The sequence below is a fragment of the Triplophysa dalaica genome, chromosome 7 (assembly GCF_015846415.1).
Source record: "Triplophysa dalaica isolate WHDGS20190420 chromosome 7, ASM1584641v1, whole genome shotgun sequence".
In the NCBI taxonomy this organism is placed as follows: Eukaryota; Metazoa; Chordata; class Actinopteri; order Cypriniformes; family Nemacheilidae; genus Triplophysa; species Triplophysa dalaica.
This window is the reverse complement of record NC_079548.1, coordinates 378,304-400,000: the sequence shown is the minus strand read 5'-3', so window position 1 is coordinate 400,000 and position 21,697 is coordinate 378,304. Positions and strand designations below refer to the sequence as shown.

Genomic DNA, 21,697 nt, shown 5'->3' with positions numbered 1-21,697 from the left:
AACACAGACTCAGTTTAGTCACCGTCGGTGATCACAGCAGCGTTTCATTCAGTCGCAACACACAACACGACTCAAGACATTCAAACATGTGTCACTGGATTTGCATTGAACGGTTGTGTGAATGTTAACAGAACTACAGACCTCAGAGATCATAATCATCACATCATCAGTTTATCTTAACAAGAGGATTCAGACATGATCTGTTCATACAGCAAACTCTCTATTCACATGTTATTGCTCATTCACAGCTCAAGAGATCTGATGGAGTTCACTTGTGTCTCAGATGTTTCTCAGCAGAAATAAATGAAGAAATGAGAGCGTGATTGTGTCTGGAGCTGTGAATGAATGGAGATTGTAATGTGATGAAAAATGGTTGAGTTGATATTGAGATCTTAACTAATATTATAACATTGACTTTTGATTGCAGACAAGACAAATGTGAGCTCAGTTCACTCTAAACCTAAATGTTTAAAACAATCAAACAGATTAAGTAATTTAAACTTAAATTTGTAAAAAAAAAGTTCTACTTCAATATTTTTGAGTAAAGTTTAAAATTGATTTTCATAAAAAAAATGGATGAATAGATGTTTACTTAATTTAAACGTATTAATTCAACAATTGGAGGAAGGATTTCCAATTCCCACCATGCCTTTGCGTCAGACAGCATTAGGAGAGTAAATATTTTTTTAAAATATTTTTTGTGTTTATAGTATAGTTAAAGACTTGTTAGTGTTTACTGTTCACTTCTCTAAGATATTTAGAAGACTTTGACATATTTTCAGTTTTGTGGTTATCATTGTTTAAAAGAGTGGTGCATGTGCTACATCTGACCTGTAACATGTGTTATGTGAATTATACATATTACGACTAAGAAATTGTCAAATAAAGAAACTGAAAGAATTTAGTTAAGTAAACTTAAAAATGCAATTTTGGTGTACTTATTTGTTTAAGTTCTGTCTACTTAATTTTATGAAAAAAGAATTAAATATTTAAGTCGCACTTGCTAAAATTTGGTACGAACTTTAACTTAACATTAATCAAAATTTGAAAGTTCTGCTTACTTTAACCAAGAACCTCTACACATTGACCTTGACACATTGTTGACATCATAATGATTCTAATGAAAGACACATTTCGTTTTCTCAGGAGAAACATCGGAGACACACATGAAACTTCAATACAAGTTTCCATTTGCTCTCCAGTTAATCTCATTGATGTGTAAGATGAAATATGTAAGATGTTAATGAGATCTCATCTCTGGTGGGAAGCACTGGCATGTTCTAGATCTAAATCATCTCTGTCTGATGGAACTGCAGCATAAGACGAAATAAAACAGCACAGAGAGAAAGTTCACTTCATCTTTCCACCAGCTTGAAGTTTTCTCTGCATTTTGTTGCTTAACACGCTGTGACCGCTCTTTCAGGATACTTCAAAAGACTTGCGTCATATCTCAGACTCACTCTTGTATGTCAGTGGATCGAGAGGTATGGCTGTTTTTAAATTGTCAAACTCAATTGGGTCGACCATGTCTAACATGCACAGCACATTACTGGAGTCCTGCGACGTCTGAAAGTCCTCTTCGTCCCGCACGCCCTCCTCCTCTCCAGTGCACAGCGCCACCTCATTCTCATAGCAGAAAGCGCTGGGCGAACGCGACGGACTCACAGGCTTCTCAGAACGGGACGAGGCGGTGACCTCGCTCAATTCTCTTGCGCTGCAGACGGGCGTGGACGGCACCTCGTAGGTTTTGTGGAAGCGGCTGTAATCCACCCGGTAGCGGTCGCGCTCCTCGAAGATGACCGGCTCGAAGCGGTGACCCCACAAGATCTCCCGAGAAAGGTAGGAGCTCCGAGCCTGCGTGGTCATGGCCGTGGCCTCAACCATCCCCTCCAGGATCACCACAATCTCAAAGTCCTCGGACTCCAGATCGGTTCGGCTCATTCCCCAGAGCGGGGAGTCCTCGTCGATCTCGTGCACCAGCACCAGAGGAGACACCAGGAAGAGTCTGTCGGTGCCGTCGTCGTAGCCCACATTCAGATCCGTCTGCTCCAGGGGGATGAACTCGCCCTCCGCTGTGACGTGCGGCCGTATGAGCTGAGCACGCACATGAGCCTCCACGATGTGACTTCTGCGCAGGTTCCCCACACGCCACATCAAGCACAGCTTTCTGTCCCTCAGCGCTATCACGGCGTTCTCAGAGAACAGTAAGGTCTGGTTCCTCTTCTTGGGCCGTGCCATCTTGGCCATCATGGTGCCAATCATGAAGGCGTCGAGCACGCAGCCCAGGATGGACTGAACCACCACCGTCAGGATGGCGACGGGACATTCCTCCGTGACGCAGCGCCAGCCGTAACCAATGGTGGTTTGAGTCTCCATGGAGAAGAGAAAAGCTCCCACCAGACCCTCCACATGCAGCAGACACGGCTTGCGGGCCTTTGCTTCGTCTTCATGGAAGTCTCCGTGAGCAAGAGATGCGATGTAGAAGACGGCTGCGAAGACGAGCCATGACGCCAGTGACACAGAGCAGAAGATCAGCAGCAGGTACCTCCAGCGGATGTCCACGCATGTGGTGAAGATATCCGCAAGGTACCGCCGCGGCTTGTCCTCCATGTTGGAGAAGATGATGTTGCACTGGCCGTTTTTCTTCACAAAGCGACTCCGCAAGTGACTCCTGCCGCTGGTGAAGACCTTTCCGTTGTGCTCGGATCCCATTCCTGAGCTCGTTCCCTCCCCACCTGAGCTTACGCCGCTGACGGGAGACTGTCGCCGGCCGGAGCCGAGGCCATTGTGAAGACCGATGGCCGAGATCTTCTGTCTCTCCTCATCTGGAGACACGATACTGTACCTGAGAACAACAAACACAGGAAAACCGTCTCAGAGTACGGACAAAAATCTCAATGTAGTCTTTCTTTTGTAGAGACTGTGAAGCTGACGTCACGGCCTTTGTTGCATGTTGCAGTCCCGCACCCCTCTTAAGCCTTAAGGGACCCCTCATATGGTCTAAAAGAATGAATTTGGGGGTCCCCTGGTTTTCCCTTAAAACTAGGCTACTAAAAACTCCAAATTATTTTTGTCAAATTACTATAGTTACTATAATTGTGATATGCAAATCTTTCTTAATGTACAATGTTATCTGACGTTGTCAAAACTGATGGGACGCATTACTAAGCAACTAATGAGACATACAGGTGGTGGAAAAATAATAAAGGGGGAGAAAATATTAAAAATCTTTTGCTCTCCCCAAGAACATCTGGCTTGTTTGGCATCACTGTACAGACAGCCACTATTGACTTTGACGCATCCTCTCCCTCACTCGTTCCAATAAATTGTTGTATTAATATTCTAAAAAAGGATCAGCACTCCATTACAGTAATATAAAGTACAAGAATCAAAGGACAAGAAAATAAATAAATAAAGGAACCGAAAATTGGAATTGGTAAGAAAAATGTTATCATACATTACTGTTATCGATAAATTTAAGAGATTTTGCAAAAACCTATATCTCAGCAAGACAGACAATAAACAAGCTTAATCTTAAAATTTTAAAAATAACAGTAAGATCGATAGCAATTTTTTAAGGGCTGGTTAGGAGACCCCCAGGGAGCTGTGACACAATTGGAACACTGGGCCGCCATCTTTTGAGGATTATACTCCACCGCTGTTACTGTTTTGAAATGTACCGTTACTTGTTTGTTTGATATATAGAGAAATCTAAAGTGAGAGAACCATTGGCGTTTCCTGAAAGACCTTTTTTTAACACAGCAAGAGCGACCTACCAAAGTTATAATTCCTATTCAAACAAGAAAAACAAAACACCATATTGAACGCACCAACAGCCGTCCTCCCAAGATTCAATGTGGTGTGACGTCAATTCACAAGCTCTATAGTCTCTCTCTCAGTGGAACCCAAAAGAAGATGTTTCGAGAAATGTCTCCGTGGTTTTGTGTTCATACAATGGAAGTCAATGGGGTTCAGTGTCGTTCTTCAAAATATCTTCTGTTGTGATCTGATGAAGACAGAAGCTCAGACTGGTTTGACGTGAGTCGTCACTTTAAGAGCTGTGATCTGATAGGAACACTTCTGTCTCTTCTGTGTGTCTGTAGAGATGAGTTTATTCTGAAAGCTCTTGACTTTCTCTCTCGTCCTCTTTCACCTTTTGTCTTGAGCAGGTAAAGAGATTCAGGTGTGAGGATTATTCAGGAAGGTTAGTTGTGTTTAACTGGATTGCGGTCAGTGCCGGTTTAAGGATTATAACCTGAATCTGCCCTTCATGTCTCTCTCTCTCTCTCTCTCTCTCATCAGGCTGTGCTAAGAAGAAACAGGTTTGTTTTACTGCTCTCCGTTGGCTCACCGTTCTGAGCTTTATATGGAGACCAAACTTGAGTGGGTCATTCTCAAAGATTTGATGTTTTGTTAGTGATTTTTCTGCATCCTCAGAAATAAAGTTGTGATATATTTACGGCAGGACACTTACAAAATATCTTCACACAACATGATCTTTACTTTACATCCTGAGGGTTTCTGACATGAGAAGTGGATATTTTTGACCCAGACGGTGTATTCTGGGCTGTTTCTCCAGATGTACTTGTGTGTGTTGTGCTCCAGTGAAGATCAAGAGAGACACTTCAGTCAAGTGAGCACTAAAGTGTGTGTCTGTAAATCAGATTTTATCACAAGTGTTTCATGCTGACAGATGTCAACAAAAAGCAGCGGATGATAACACAAGTAATGAATCCACAGACAACACACACACGAGCATTGTGAGGTATACAGACGCTTTCATCAGACACAACCGCTCTGTGTTTGTTTATCGGTCAGGCTGGTGTCTAATAATATAACTATTTGTATTCATTTTAATATTGATTTATTGACAGTTCTCCTGTGGCTCAGTGGTTAGAGAATGGCACTAGCGATGCCAAGGTCATGGGTTGATCCCAGAGGATAACACATAGTCACAAATGTATTACACAATGCAATGTGAGTGGCTTTGGATAAAAGCGTCCGCCAAATGCATCACTATACTGTAAATGTACATGAATATGTGTTACTTGATTGTATAATAATTGTATTAAATAAACCATTTGTTGAATGGGTGGTGTAGTTGGGTCTCATTTAAAGAAGCGTGTGGTGCTCTGACGTCAAGCGGTTGAGCTTTGGGTCACTAAAGTGTGCATGCGCACTCACGTTTGTTTATGTTGTTGCTTTAAAAGTGTCTGTAGTTTACATTGATATTCATTTAAATACCGACTGCTACAAACCAACAAAACATTGACACACACACATTTATTCATCTGGCAGACGCTTTTATCCAAAGATAAGTAGGAGAACACATTTTGTCAACAACATGCTAAACAGTGAGGTTAGTTTACAAGACCATGACACTAGAGGAATAAAGCTTGAGTAAGTGAAGGAGAGAATGAACAAGAAGAATATTCGTTTTTTTACACACACACACACACCTGTTGGCTCTGTTGGTCCCCATGGCTGTGTGTGATGTTCAGTGTTTGTGAGCCGTGACTGATGACACAATGATGGTTTTCATTTACACAGAAAGATTCAACATCATCCTGACAGACGACACACAGCACCAATCCTGCGGTGACAAACACAAGAAAACATCAGACTGTGATGATGATGATGATGATGAAAACACATCTGATGTCTGTGTGTGTTTGAATCACTTGTGGTTGTGAATGTCTTTACCTGTAAATACACAAACTAAACTTGCACTTAACTCATCTCAAGAATACTTAGTTACTGTTCTACACAAAACTGCTCCAAACTCAAGTCTCACTCTATACCCAGATAACACACACACGTCTGTAAGATCATATCTGGAGATCTGGAAAACATCTGCTGAACATCTTTTTACATCCGTTCTATAAACATCTTACAGACATCTACATGACACCTGACAGCAGACGTCTCAGATGAGTGAACTATGTCTTGCTGATGTACACACAGACATCAATAGACGTCTGTCTGGTGTGTTAACGTGTGTGTGGAGAATCTTCATGTTTACTCTGCAGCAGGTGGAGGATTGTGGGATTGACGGACGTCAGCAGGACAGACGCACACGATTCAATAACTGCACTTTACAATAAAAATAGACTTAACCTTTGTTACACAACAGAAGCACTCACTCACACACACTTAATCCATGAGTGTGTGTGTGAAGATGATATCATGACATTTCCAACTCCTAATCCACTAAATGATGCTGGAATAATCTCCTCAGGTCTCAGTGAGAACATTGACATGAGAACGAGGACTAAAGCAATAGATCCCTAAAGAAAATGAAGATTTCATTTGATTGAATCCTATTGTGATCTTTATATTGAGTCTGGAAACAGTGTTTTGTATTTCATTACATCAAACAAGTTTTTTTAAGTGTGATTTGCACAGAAACATGCAGTGTGTTGGTGTCAGATAATGATAGTTTCTGTGGAAAGAGTTTGTTTTGTGTGTGCCAGGATTAGACTTTCATTGATCGCGCGCTTTCCACTGGAAACTCAAAGGGTCAAACAACTAGATCACGCGCGCGCGCGCACCCGCCTCATCCGAAACCCGACGCGTTCATCGCGGGTGACGCGACACATTCAGCAGATGTTCGTCGTGTCAGATCTGCGGGATTGAGAGACTGTGACGCGCATGACGCGCAGGTGTGTCTCCACGCGCGGTAAATCCGCTGCTAAAGCTCCAGATGCGGCGCGCGCGGACAGCTCGTCATCTCAAACAGATTATAATCTCTTTTCATTTCAACACCAAACTTCTGTTCTTGGTGCTCAATCCTCTCTGTCCATCCGTAATTTACTTTTCCTTTAAAAGCGTGAAATTTAAACGTCATGCAGCACATTTCCTTTAACCAAATGTGTTGCATTTAAAGCATAAATGAGTAAGAGTCACAGATAAGTAACCGGGCCTGTGCTATTTGTAAAGCGGGTGTTTGGCGCATGACCGATGATAATAAACCGTGATTACCACAAATACACGATATAACTTTAATAAAACCATGCTTTTCCTGGTCAAACATTTCAAATATAAAGTTTTCCAGTTGATGTCTCGACTCAGAAACAGTTAAAAAACGCATGAACACATCGCGTCACAAACTTTTTTCAGATGAGAATGATGATCAATCACGCACCTGATGTAAAGAAAGCGTCCCGTCCGTCTTTCCTCTTCTGCAGGTGTTTTTGTATTTCATGTTTTTTCTACTTTTAGCGGCTTAATTCCTCGTGTGTCTCTGCTTTGACTTCACTGGCGCATAATCTCCGAGCGCACGCGCTCCTCGTCCCGCGGTCTCGCGCTCATGTGGGTGAGGAGGAGGAGGAGGAGGAGGAGGAAGATGCGAGTCTGTGCCTGTGATTATGTGTGTGTGCTGCAGACTCGTGTCAAGAGAAATTCACCTTTAATGCAGTCCAACAACTTTACAGTCGCGCGCGTTTACTGCCCTACATGTGACGTGACGGAGTTTGTTTACGGATTGATTCTTTTCTCTTTGTGTGGTTGTGTTGCGGTTGAACTTCATGTCTCAATACACTGGTCAATTATAATAAATAAAACATTCTACGGTGACCATAGTGCTTGATTTCAGTGAGGGCTGCTACATATAAAAAACTCTTTTCTGTCTCAAGATCTCTCTGTTGTTTTCTGTTCTGGAGAGATTTTGAGTTCATGGTTTCCATGGAGACGTGTGTGAATTGTGAATGAAGAGGTGGAGAACATATGACAGCTGTGGAGTGATAGTGGGAGTGTGTGTGGGAGCTTGTTAAATGAAGACATAATCATTTAAGAAACCAAAAGTGATCCTAAAGATGTGTGCACCTAACTACACGTCTGTCTTTCTTTCTATGAATAATGTTCACTCTCCTCATCTCACCTGCAGACTGAAAACACATTAAAGGTCAGACAGGGGATTTATATCACCTAATCTTCAACACCACACACACATACATTGGACAGGGGTCAGAGGTCACAATTTGATTCTCACATAGGTTATTAATTTTATAATTATTTGTGACAGAACAAACAAACTCATCCCTCGTTCTCTGTGCCCTTAAGGTGATGCTGAAGCACTGAATGAAGCTCCTGTCTGTCTGTCACCTCACAGACTCCGCCCCTCAACTAGACCACGCCCATTCATCCCTCTGTCACCTGCATGACAACATCAGACCACGCCCATTCATCCCTCTGTCACCTGCATGACAACATCAGACCACGCCCATTCATCCCTCTGTCACCTGCATGACAACATCAGACCACGCCCATTCATCCCTCTGTCACCTGCATGACAACATCAGACCACGCCCATTCATCCCTCTGTCACCTGCATGACAACATCGGACCACACCCATTCATCCCTCTGTCACCTGCATGACAACATCAGACCACGCCCATTCATCCCTCTGTCACCTGCATGACAACATCAGACCACACCCATTCATCCCTCTGTCACCTGCATGACAACATCAGACCACGCCCATTCATCCCTCTGTCACCTGACAACATCAGACCACACCCATTCATCCCTCTGTCACCTGCATGACAACATCAGACCACGCCCATTCATCCCTCTGTCACCTGACAACATCAGACCACACCCATTCATCCCTCTGTCACCTGCATGACAACATCAGACCACGCCCATTCATCCCTCTGTCACCTGACAACATCAGACCACACCCATTCATCCCTCTGTCACCTGCATGACAACATCAGACCACGCCCATTCATCCCTCTGTCACCTGACAACATCAGACCACACCCATTCATCCCTCTGTCACCTGCATGACAACATCAGACCACGCCCATTCATCCCTCTGTCACCTGCATGACAACATCAGACCACACCCATTCATCCCTCTGTCACCTGCATGACAACATCAGACCACGCCCATTCATCCCTCTGTCACCTGCATGACAACATCAGACCACACCCATTCATCCCTCTGTCACCTGACAACATCAGACCACACCCATTCATCCCTCTGTCACCTGCATGACAACATCAGACCACACCCATTCATCCCTCTGTCACCTGACAACATCAGACCACACCCATTCATCCCTCTGTCACCTGCATGACAACATCAGACCACGCCCATTCATCCCTCTGTCACCTGTATGACAACATCAGACCACACCCATTCATCCCTCTGTCACCTGCATGACAACATCAGACCACGCCCATTCATCCCTCTGTCACCTGCATGACAACATCAGACCACACCCATTCATCCCTCTGTCACCTGCATGACAACATCAGACCACGCCCATTCATCCCTCTGTCACCTGACAACATCAGACCACACCCATTCATCCCTCTGTCACCTGCATGACAACATCAGACCACGCCCATTCATCCCTCTGTCACCTGACAACATCAGACCACACCCATTCATCCCTCTGTCACCTGCATGACAACATCAGACCACGCCCATTCATCCCTCTGTCACCTGACAACATCAGACCACACCCATTCATCCCTCTGTCACCTGCATGACAACATCAGACCACGCCCATTCATCCCTCTGTCACCTGACAACATCAGACCACACCCATTCATCCCTCTGTCACCTGCATGACAACATCAGACCACGCCCATTCATCCCTCTGTCACCTGCATGACAACATCAGACCACGCCCATTCATCCCTCTGTCACCTGCATGACAACATCGGACCACACCCATTCATCCCTCTGTCACCTGCATGACAACATCAGACCACGCCCATTCATCCCTCTGTCACCTGCATGACAACATCGGACCACACCCATTCATCCCTCTGTCACCTGCATGACAACATCAGACCACGCCCATTCATCCCTCTGTCACCTGCATGACAACATCAGACCACGCCCATTCATCCCTCTGTCACCTGCATGACAACATCAGACCACGCCCATTCATCCCTCTGTCACCTGCATGACAACATCAGACCACGCCCATTCATCCCTCTGTCACCTGCATGACAACATCAGACCACGCCCATTCATCCCTCTGTCACCTGCATGACAACATCGGACCACACCCATTCATCCCTCTGTCACCTGCATGACAACATCAGACCACGCCCATTCATCCCTCTGTCACCTGCATGACAACATCAGACCACACCCATTCATCCCTCTGTCACCTGCATGACAACATCAGACCACGCCCATTCATCCCTCTGTCACCTGACAACATCAGACCACACCCATTCATCCCTCTGTCACCTGCATGACAACATCAGACCACGCCCATTCATCCCTCTGTCACCTGACAACATCAGACCACACCCATTCATCCCTCTGTCACCTGCATGACAACATCAGACCACGCCCATTCATCCCTCTGTCACCTGACAACATCAGACCACACCCATTCATCCCTCTGTCACCTGCATGACAACATCAGACCACGCCCATTCATCCCTCTGTCACCTGACAACATCAGACCACACCCATTCATCCCTCTGTCACCTGCATGACAACATCAGACCACGCCCATTCATCCCTCTGTCACCTGACAACATCAGACCACACCCATTCATCCCTCTGTCACCTGCATGACAACATCAGACCACGCCCATTCATCCCTCTGTCACCTGACAACATCAGACCACACCCATTCATCCCTCTGTCACCTGCATGACAACATCAGACCACGCCCATTCATCCCTCTGTCACCTGACAACATCAGACCACACCCATTCATCCCTCTGTCACCTGCATGACAACATCAGACCACGCCCATTCATCCCTCTGTCACCTGCATGACAACATCAGACCACACCCATTCATCCCTCTGTCACCTGCATGACAACATCAGAGCTCTTGTTTGAGACACTCTGTGAAGTTTATCATGATTCTTTATCACTGTTGGACGTCTCACAAGATCACACATCACCAAAACATCTGACATGCTGTCTGTAAGAGGAGCATCTCTTTCTTTCTTTCTGTCTGTCTTTCTTTCTTTCTTTAATAATTATTTTCTTTCTTTCAATTATTTCATTCTTTCTTCTTTCTTTCTTCTTTCTTCTTTCTTCTTTCTTCTTTCTTCTTTTCTTCTTTCTTTCTTTCTTTCTTTCTTTCTTTAATTCTCTCTTTCTTTCATTCTTTCTTTCTTTCTTCTTTCTTCTTTCTTTCTTCAATTCTTTCTTTAATAATTATTTTCTTTCTTTCTTTCATTCATTCATTCATTCATTCATTCATTCATTCTTTCATTCTTTCATTCTTTGTAACTGTAATAAACACACACTTTTTGAAACCCCAGCACAGGTTCTGATGAGTCTGTTGTTTATTTATATTTATTGATTGTTTTATCATGTGTGAGTTCTGCACACTGTTGTGTTTTTGAGTTCTGTAAGAAGAACCTTTGCTAACTTCATAATTTGATCAGAAATGCTTGACTGCTCCTGTGTCACACTGACTTCACATGAAGGACTCACTCGAGCAAACACACATTTACACAAACCCAAGCTCAAACTCAATCCATTACTGTAATATAAACAGAAACATTATTCCAACCTTTACTCTTATTTATCAGGTTTGTCTATAAAACACTACACACAAGAACTCAATGTGAGTGTCACACAAACACCTGTTTAGATCATCTGTGTATGTTGTATATGGAAATGTTTACATAATAAATGGAGGCCGTCTGGTCATTTTGTGAAATGTTGCAAATTATTCATGTTATCACTGTAAATAGACATTGTGGTGTATAAATTGCTACTCTCTTTTTTCTTCACACTATAGGCATCTGCTTACTGTAAAATAAGATCGAGTTCACTGTCCTCTAGAGGAGAACACACACATCCTCATAAAGACCCCTGGACTCACTGTATTTCACAATATTGGTCCATCACAGGTATAGAAACAACTAAACACACACAAATCTTTTAATAAAAATAATTCAGGTTTAGCTCCAAATTTTGCAATTCTTTTACGAAATGCCAATGCAAATATTTAATCTCCTCAATAACATGCAAATAGAGAAATTTAACCAACTTTATGGATTTCTGTATGAAAAGCATCAGATCTGTGTGTTCCAGTGAAAACATGAAATGATCTGATGTTTTGAATGCTAGTGATGTTTATATATTCAAACAGAAATAACACACGCTCATGTAATGGACATATGTCACATTTTATTATTCTCTCTAACCACAAATTATATTTGGAGCATTTGACTTGGACAATAAACTTTTTTGAATAATGTAATTGTTCTAAATCTGTTTATTAAATACCGGTTAGGCTCTTAATTGAATTACTATTATCAATAAGTTTGCAGATGAATACAGTGAAATCAATATTTCAGGTTTACAATCATGTAATTTTCACAAAGTCGAAACTGAACAATTTTGTTAACAATAGATACGAATGCTAATAAATGAATAAGCCTTCTAAACGCATATCAGAAGTGCTTTCAGTTGTACTTTAAAGTAATGTCGTATATTAGAGTCCTTTTGTGTGCATTTAAAGTCTTCATGTGGTGTTTGTTTAAGTGTGCTTCTCCTTTAAATGCGCGCTCCGAAGGGAGGGGGGTGAAGCGCTGTCGTGAACGCGCTCGCAGAGGAATCCCGGATCCTGGAGTCGGACCTTCAGCCACGTCACACACCTCAGTGAGAGAGAGAGAGAGAGAGAGAGAGAGAGAGAGAGAGCTGCAGAGAAACATAACACATATGATTTTCTAACATTATAATTATGATGTGAAATGACAGACGTGCAGATTTAATATCGATTGTGTGAACGTGACGCGCATGCGCTGCACAGCAAACATCTGATCTGATCTGAGAACAGCTGCACAACTCTTCTGATTCATCTTCTGTTGTTTTTATTTGGATTATTCATCGATAAAATGAACATCTTCCGTCTGTCAGGAGATGTTTGTCATCTGGTGGCGATTATTATTCTCTTCCTGAAGATCTGGAAATCCAAATCATGCGCAGGTAACTTACACGCGAGATAATAATCTCACACAAACACACAAACATTTGATATTAAAGCACAAACTCTTACACACAAACAGAGAGAGTAACGTGAAATGATGATGAGTGATTTGAATGTAGTTTGACTCATAAAACATGTGAATGTGCAGCAGAAGTCTTTTCATCATTTATTCACAATAAACACAAACATGATTCAAGAATGAAAAGACACGAATAAACGTCAAAGAAACAGAAACTCAAGAGAAACGCTGAAGAATGAACAGAGAAGAAGAAGTTTATAGTGTTTACGTGGCACATGCAGCTCATTCTGGACCACACACACACACACACACAATAATAAGTGTAATACAGAAGAGTCTGTTCGTGTATATATTTGTGTTTATTGTATGTTTACTAGATCAGTGTTAAGTGTTCAACATCAGTGTTTTCAGCATCCTAAAACACAATTTACTTTAACATGCAGTGTATTGTGCCATGTTGTGTGTGTGCGTGTGCGTGTGCGTGTGTGTGTGTGCGTGTGTGTGTGTGTGCGTGTGTTTGTGTGTGCGTGTGTTTGTGTTTGCGTGTGTGCGCGTGTGTGTGATTTTGCAGGTATATCAGGGAAGTCTCAAGTGTTGTTTGCTGTGGTCTTCACCACCAGATACCTGGACCTGTTCACCTCCTTCATCTCCCTCTATAACACTGTCATGAAGGTAAACACACACACACAGTCATATAGTTGTGTATTTGTGTCTCAACAGATATTTGCACATCACTATTATTATTCTTATTAATCTTGTTGATTATTGTTTTTTAAACTCATGCAGAAGTCCTGACAGAGATGTATTGTGCTTATAATGTGCTTGTGTGTGAGTGTATATGTGTGTGTGTGTGTGTGTTGAAACCTCTGAACCAGATGAAAAGGGCCAAAAAACACATCAGATACACAATGACATCAGACTTAAGGGTTTGAACACACATGTAAACAAACACAGAATATATGACTGTTCTGAGACCAGTTGTCATGTGTTCACTGTATGTTGTGTGATCAGACAGCTGTGTTGTGTGTTGATGTGTTGTTGTTTGATCATACAGCTTTGTTTTGTGTTGTTGTGTTCAGATGCCTGGATGTGTGATGTCTTGTATTCAGAAAGCTGTGTTGTTGGTGGTGTGTTGTTGTGTGATCAGACAGCTGTGTTGTGTGTTGATGTGTTGTTGTTTGATCATACAGCTTTGTTTTGTGTTGTTGTGTTCAGATGCCTGGATGTGTGATGTCTTGTATTCAGAAAGCTGTGTTGTTGGTGGTGTGTTGTTGTGTGATCAAACTGCTGTGTTGTGTGTTGATGTGTTGTTGTTTGATCATACGGCTGTGTTTTGTGTTGTTGTGTTCAGATGCCTGGATGTGTGATGTCTTGTATTCAGAAAGCTGTGTTGTTGGTGGTGTGTTGTTGTGTGATCAAACTGCTGTGTTGTGTGTTGATGTGTTGTTGTTTGATCATACAGCTTTGTTTTGTGTTGTTGTGTTCAGATGCCTGGATGTGTGATGTCTTGTATTCAGAAAGCTGTGTTGTTGGTGGTGTGTTGTTGTGTGATCAAACTGCTGTGTTGTGTGTTGATGTGTTGTTGTTTGATCATACGGCTGTGTTTTGTGTTGTTGTGTTCAGATGCCTGGATGTGTGATGTCTTGTATTCAGAAAGCTGTGTTGTTGGTGGTGTGTTGTTGTGTGATCAAACTGCTGTGTTGTGTGTTGATGTGTTGTTGTTTGATCATACGGCTTTGTTTTGTGTTGTTGTGTTCAGATGCCTGGATGTGTGATGTCTTGTATTCAGAAAGCTGTGTTGTTGGTGGTGTGTTGTTGTGTGATCAAACTGCTGTGTTGTGTGTTGATGTGTTGTTGTTTGATCATACGGCTGTGTTTTGTGTTGTTGTGTTCAGATGCCTGGATGTGTGATGTCTTGTATTCAGAAAGCTGTGTTGTTGGTGGTGTGTTGTTGTGTGATCAAACTGCTGTGTTGTGTGTTGATGTGTTGTTGTTTGATCATACGGCTTTGTTTTGTGTTGTTGTGTTCAGATGCCTGGATGTGTGATGTCTTGTATTCAGAAAGCTGTGTTGTTGGTGGTGTGTTGTTGTGTGATCAAACTGCTGTGTTGTGTGTTGATGTGTTGTTGTTTGATCATACGGCTGTGTTTTGTGTTGTTGTGTTCAGATGCCTAGATGCGTGATGTCTTGTATTCAGAAAGCTGTGTTGTTGTGTGATCAAACTGCTTTGTTGTGTGTTGTCGTGTGTACAGATGGCTGTGTTGTGTGATCAAACTTCTGTGTTGTGTGTTGTCGTGTGTACAGATGGCTGTGTTGTGTGATCAAACTGCTGTGTTGTTTGTTGATGTGTTGTTGTTTGATCATACGGCTGTATTTTGTGTTGTTGTGTTCAGATGCCTGGATGTGTGATGTCTTGCATTCAGAAAGCTGTGTTGTTGTGTGATCAAACTGCTTTGTTGTGTGTTGTCGTGTGTACAGATGGCTGTGTTGTGTGATCAAGTGCTGTGTTGTCGTGTGTTCAGACGGCTGTATTGTGTAATCAAACTGCTTTGTTGTGTGTTGTCGTGTGTACAGATGGCTGTGTTGTGTGATCAAACTTCTGTGTTGTGTGTTGTCGTGTGTACAGATGGCTGTGTTGTGCGATCAAGTGCTGTGTTGTTGTGTGTTGTCGTGTGTTCAGACGGCTGTATTGTGTGATCAAACTTCTGTGTTGTGTGTTGTCATGTGTACAGATGGCTGTGTTGTGTGATCAAGTGCTGTGTTGTTGTGTGTTGTTGTGTGTTCAGACGGCTGTATTGTGTGATCAAACTTCTGTGTTGTGTGTTGTCGCGTGTACAGATGGCTGTGTTGTGCGATCCAGTGCTGTGTTGTTGTGTGTTGTCGTGTGTACAGATGGCTGTGTTGTGTGATCAAACTTCTGTGTTGTGTGTTGTCGTGTGTACAGATGGCTGTGTTGTGTGATCAAGTGCTGTGTTGTTGTGTGTTGTTGTGTGTTCAGACGGCTGTATTGTGTGATCAAACTTCTGTGTTGTGTGTTGTCGTGTGTAAAGATGGCTGTGTTGTGTGATCAAGTGCTGTGTTGTCGTGTGTTCAGACGGCTGTATTGTGTAATCAAACTGCTTTGTTGTGTGTTGTCGTGTGTACAGATGGCTGTGTTGTGTGATCAAACTTCTGTGTTGTGTGTTGTCGTGTGTACAGATGGCTGTGTTGTGTGATCAAGTGCTGTGTTGTCGTGTGTTCAGATGGCTGTATTGTGTGATCAAACTTCTGTGTTGTGTGTTGTCGTGTGTACAGATGGCTGTGTTGTGTGATCAAGTGCTGTGTTGTTGTGTGTTGTCGTGTGTTCAGACGGCTGTATTGTGTGATCAAACTTCTGTGTTGTGTGTTGTCGTGTGTACAGATGGCTGTGTTGTGTGATCAAGTGCTGTGTTGTCGTGTGTTCAGACGGCTGTATTGTGTAATCAAACTGCTTTGTTGTGTGTTGTCGTGTGTACAGATGGCTGTGTTGTGTGATCAAACTTCTGTGTTGTGTGTTGTCGTGTGTACAGATGGCTGTGTTGTGCGATCAAGTGCTGTGTTGTTGTGTGTTGTCGTGTGTTCAGACGGCTGTATTGTGTGATCAAACTTCTGTGTTGTGTGTTGTCGTGTGTTCAGACGGCTGTATTGTGTAATCAAACTGCTTTGTTGTGTGTTGTCGTGTGTACAGATGGCTGTGTTGTGTGATCAAACTTCTGTGTTGTGTGTTGTCGTGTGTACAGATGGCTGTGTTGTGTGATCAAGTGCTGTGTTGTTGTGTGTTCAGACGGCTGTATTGTGTGATCAAACTTCTGTGTTGTGTGTTGTCGTGTGTACAGATGGCTGTGTTGGCTGATCAAGTGCTGTGTTGTTGTGTGTTCAGGTGGTGTATTTGGCTTTGGCGTATGCCACCGTCAGTCTGATCTACTTGCGCTTCAGGAGCACGTTTGACTCTGAGAGCGACTCGTTCAGGGTGGAGTTTCTTCTGGTTCCTGTAGCCGGTCTGTCATTCCTGGAGAACTACGCCTTCACTCCTCTGGAGGTGAATCTCATCTGTCTGTCTCATCCAGCGAGTGTCTTCACATACAGTCTCTCACTGAGTCAATATTTGATGATATCTTTTGATGTGCCAACACTGAAGAAATGACACTGTGCAGTAAAGTAGTGAGTGTACAGCTTGTGTAACAGTGTACATGTCCCGTCTAAATAACACAACACACAGACATTCATGTCTAAACCACTGGTTACGAAAGTGAATTTGGACATTTTTACTTAGGGGTGTACTCACTTTTGTAACCTGTGCTTTAGACATGAATGTCTGTCTTTACAGCACTGTGTCACTTCTTCAGTGTTGGCACATCAAAAGATATCATCAAATATTGACTGAAATGTGAGATGTGGACTCACTTCAGTGAGAGACTGTAAATAAATATTCACGTCAGTAAAGAGGATTATTGCTTTAGATGAGTTTATATGTGACCCTGGATCACAAAACCAGTCTTAAGTAGCACAGGAACATTACTAGTAAAAGACAAAAATACATTGTATGGGTCAAATTAATCCATTTTTCTTTAATGCCAAAAACCATTAGAATATTAAGGAAAGATCATGTTCTGAATGCTTTAGAATTCACAAGTTGTACAAAATTAATATTGCATATAGGAATATATAGTCTGTTTAATGTTTGACCTGTGGTTCTCTCTCATTTATATTAAATGTGTGCTTTGACTCTGTGTGCGTGCATGCTTTTCTGTTTTTCCATTCGTCCGTGTGTGTCTGTTGGATGTGTGTTAGTATGTGTTAATATTGTGTGTGTGGAGTGTTTGTATGTGGGTGTGTCTGTCTTCTGTGTTTTCACATTTTTCTTGTTTTTACAAGTATATGACTTTAGTTGATTTGCTTACAGTCAATATGTCTCATGTACAGCTGCTTTGTAACAATGAAAATAGTGAAATGTGCTACACAAAAAAAGTTGAGTTCCATGAAGATATATCAAAACTTTATTTTTGTGAGTGTATGGCCTGTCACAGCACCTTTGACTCCCACAGATTCCAGAGTTCCATTTCTGGTTTTGTTGTCACAAGTGTGATCCAAACACAGAGATTCACAGAACATTTTTTCAAAGAACATTCTTAAAATACGAATATAAGGAATGTTTTGTAAAAGTTGTACTTTTCTCTCATGATTCTTCTCAAATGTCTGAAAAAGAAGCTGTCATAAAAACATTGAACAGTTGATGTAACCACACATGTGTTCTTAAATCATTTCATGAGTGAAATGTGATTATGAATGGTGATTGCCAATATGTGTGAATTCTTCACATGATTTGATTGGTCTGTGTTTGTCTTCTTCTGTGTAATGTGTTGTGTGTAGATTCTGTGGACGTTCTCCATCTATCTGGAGTCTGTGGCGATTCTTCCTCAGTTGTTCATGATCACAAAGACGGGTGAAGCCGCGTCCATCACCACACACTATCTGTTCTTTCTGGGTCTGTATCGAGCGCTTTATCTGGGGAACTGGCTGTGGCGTTATCACGTGGAGGAATTCTTCGATCAGATCGCTGTGGTGTCCGGTGTGGTTCAGACCATCTTCTACTGTGATTTCTTCTATCTGTACTTCACCAGAGGTCAGCACGTTCCCTCACATTACTGTTATTATTACTCATCATCTGTGACTGACCATAAAACCTTCACACACTGGACATTAAACACACCAGATCAAAGTGAGATGAAATGATTCGTGTTGATGGATCTGGTGGTTGTTGATGTGATGGTGTTGTTTTCTCTGCAGTGATCAGAGGAAGTGGAAAGATGTCTCTGCCAATGCCAGTGTGAGATTTTGGAGCAGACTGTTAGGCCACACCTCCATCATGACATCACCGCCCACCGCTGTCTTCCTCTATGATGATGTTTTGTTGTAGTGGGATTGTGCCTTATGTGACCGGACGACTGCTGGACGCACATTTTACACGTCTGATGCCTTAATCTTTAGATTCATGAAGACTATGTGTGTGTCTGTTTGTGTGTGTCTGTGTGAGTGTCTGTCTGTGCATGTGTGTCTTTGTGAGGGTCTGTGTGTGTGAGAGAGGTTCTGTTTTTGTGTGTGTGCATGTGTCTGTCAGTGTGTGTGTGTGTGTGTGTGGGTCTGCGTGTGTGTGTTGTGTCTGTCAGTGTGTGTGTGTGTGGGTCTGCGCGTGTGTGTGTTGTGTCTGTCAGTGTGTGTGTGTGTGTGTGTGTGTGGGTCTGCGTGTGTGTGTGTGTTGTGTCTGTCAGTGTGTGTGTGTGTGGGTCTGCGCGTGTGTGTGTTGTGTCTGTCAGTGTGTGTGTGTGTGTGTGTGTGGGTCTGCGTGTGTGTGTGTGTTGTGTCTGTCAGTGTGTGTGTGTGTGTGGGTCTGCGCGTGTGTGTGTAGTGTCTGTCAGTGTGTGTGTGTGTGGGTCTGCGTGTGTCTGTTTGTATGCGTGTGTGTGTGTGCGCCCACGCGTGTATGTCTTTTTGTCTGTCTGTTTGTGTGATATGTGATGTGTGAAACACTTCTCATGTTGTTGTATTACACTTTTTCTTGGTGTTTTTCAGTAGTTCATGTGTGATTTTCTCATGATGTGTTTTGTGGGTCTGGCAATATTGTATTTGAGTCATTTTTTTAAAGAATCTGATTAAAGTCTCATTTTAACAAAGTGAGTTTTATAAAACATGTCAATAAAGAGAGAGATTGTGACATCTGCTGTGAACAGATGTGTGTTGTCTTCATCACAAACACACACACACACTGTGTCAGTTACGCACATGTCTTTATTTTTAACTCTGTCTGCGAGAACACAAATGTTTGTTTGTGTGTATTTGTGTTAGTTGGGGAATGTTTTCTTATGTTTCTGCAGTACTTTCACTCCCTCTCTGATGGCTCCGCCCATCGCTTTAGCAGCAGTTGTGATTGACAGCGGCGTGGAAGCGATGGCCGCCGCCCTCTGTACGGCTTTCACCTTCTTCCCTTTGCCCTTGCCCTTCTCCATCACACCGGACCCCTCCACCGCCCCGCGACCTACGGCCGTGACCAGCTCATACCAGAACAGACGCTCCGCCCTCTTCCTCGCCTCCTCTTCGTCCCGCCCTCCTCGCCCCGCCTCCTCCTCTCCGTCCCCTCCCAGAATCCTCCTCTGTATGTGTCGTATGGCGGTCTCGGCCTGCAGGAGCATGTCGACGGTGTAACACGTCCCATCATTTTTCTGGATGAGCAGATCGGTCTTCTTCAGCAGCTCGGCGACCTGTGACCTCTCCTCACGACCCCTGGTGTTCTCAAACAAGTGAAGGCCGCCCGCACACTCCCGCACAAACTCCCACAATTCCTCGCTCTCTTTCAGAAAGTCGTCCGCAGGTTTCTCTCTCAGCGTGTCGCCCCAGGTGATGAGAACGAGCGTGTGTCTGAGGAACTGAGGTCCGAACACGGTGCTGAACCAGTCCAGACCTGATCTCTGCTCCCGGGTTTGTCTGCAGGGTCTCAACACCAGCAGAAAGATGTGCGGCCCGGGTTCTGACAGCTTCACGCACCTGCTCAGCTCCGCCCGGACCTCGTCTGGGGTCAGACATGTGTGAAAGAAGCCCGGGGTGTCAATCACCTGCAGTCTCCGCCCCTCCACCACACCCTCCGCCCTCTGACATCGGCCGGTGACGGACACGGGCGACACGTCCGTCCAGAAGGCGTCTCGACTCAGAATAGTGTTTCCAGCAGAACTCCTGCCTGAACCCGTCTGACCCAACAGAACCATCCTCACGTCAGCAGAACCGCCTGAAACGGAGAACATGTTACTGAAGTTAGTTTCAGTGGAATAAACACATGTTATATTAAAATGTCACATCCGTGCTCATGTATAAAGACATGAGTCTAGTAAAGGAGTGCTGATGATAGAATATATCAGAATGAAACAACATCTGACATTCACACAGGACTGTAGACAGCCCATCTAGCACAGGCGACGTCTGCTAAAGATCACTTTACATCTATTCCAAATTAACATCTTACAGACGAGTTCTAGATGTCTATGACGTATTACAGTTGAGCAGACTATCTTGCAGATGTAAATGCAGACATCAAATCTGCCAGTGTGCTATCAGAGACCCGCTAAAGGTATTCGATATTGTAAATAATAATTATTATTTTTGTGTGTATTATTTTTCTATTATTACATTAATGTTTTATTTTCACTAACCGGCAGCTGAAGGCTCTTCTGTCTCCGCCATGTTCTCACACACTGAGACTTAAAGAGACAAAACCTCTCAAAATATCTGCTCTGACTGGATCTTCTGCGTGTTATCAGCGTGTTTTATCAGAGTATCAGAGATCGTTTCACGCTTTTCTTATTGAGCCTTATTTTCTTATTCTGCCATCAGAACCAATAAAACCACGGAAAAATGACATCAAAATATCAAATCTCTTTCCGTGAGATCTGAGTTCTGTACTTCAATGTAAATCTCTGTTTGATTATTCAATTAAATGTCCTGTTTTGTTATTAGTATGGAGGATTAAAATAGCTGTATGTAAATCTCTTACTTCTTTTATTAAAACAACCATTCTCACATAAATATAAACGAGACTTAAGATCTTGACTCTCTTCATTCATCAGACACTTTTACAGTAAACACAGAGAGGAATGAAGAACTGATGGAGTCTCCACACACACGTGATCTGATGACGCCACCTGCTGGTGAAGAGTGACGTACAACACATTACATTTTA

General features: G+C 43.0%; 3 protein-coding genes across 4 annotated transcripts in view; 1 reads left to right on the top strand and 2 right to left on the bottom strand.

Moving 5' to 3' along the window:
• The window catches only part of LOC130426252 (ER lumen protein-retaining receptor 3), a 41,270-nt gene extending 21,582 nt beyond the window's left edge, over positions 1 to 19,688 (top strand). The window contains exons 2-7 of one of the 2 annotated variants that reach the window (XM_056752927.1): positions 11,742 to 11,853; positions 12,866 to 12,934; positions 13,526 to 13,626; positions 16,853 to 17,011; positions 18,343 to 18,595; positions 18,760 to 19,688. In XM_056752927.1, coding sequence (XP_056608905.1) covers positions 11,742 to 11,853; positions 12,866 to 12,934; positions 13,526 to 13,626; positions 16,853 to 17,011; positions 18,343 to 18,595; positions 18,760 to 18,803 — 738 coding nt within the window. In that variant the 3' untranslated portion in view covers positions 18,804 to 19,688. Of the gene's footprint in view, positions 1 to 11,741; positions 11,854 to 12,615; positions 12,935 to 13,525; positions 13,627 to 16,852; positions 17,012 to 18,342; positions 18,596 to 18,759 lie in introns of those variants that run through there. The other variant, XM_056752928.1, reaches the window with a different exon arrangement.
• Positions 1,444 to 7,724, bottom strand: LOC130426244 (ATP-sensitive inward rectifier potassium channel 12-like). Its single transcript, XM_056752913.1, has 3 exons — positions 7,145 to 7,724; positions 5,460 to 5,593; positions 1,444 to 2,845 (listed from the first exon to the last, which is right to left on the bottom strand). Exons 2-3 carry the CDS (start codon positions 5,480 to 5,482, stop codon positions 1,444 to 1,446), a joined length of 1,425 nt encoding a protein of 474 aa, XP_056608891.1. The 5' UTR covers positions 5,483 to 5,593; positions 7,145 to 7,724.
• Positions 19,689 to 19,776: 88 nt separating the features above from the next.
• On the bottom strand, positions 19,777 to 21,237 carry LOC130426249 (GTPase IMAP family member 9-like). Its single transcript, XM_056752922.1, has one exon. The coding sequence runs from the start codon at positions 20,763 to 20,765 to the stop codon at positions 19,812 to 19,814; it is 954 nt and encodes a 317-aa protein (XP_056608900.1). The 5' UTR covers positions 20,766 to 21,237; the 3' UTR covers positions 19,777 to 19,811.
• Positions 21,238 to 21,697: the final 460 nt, after the last annotated feature.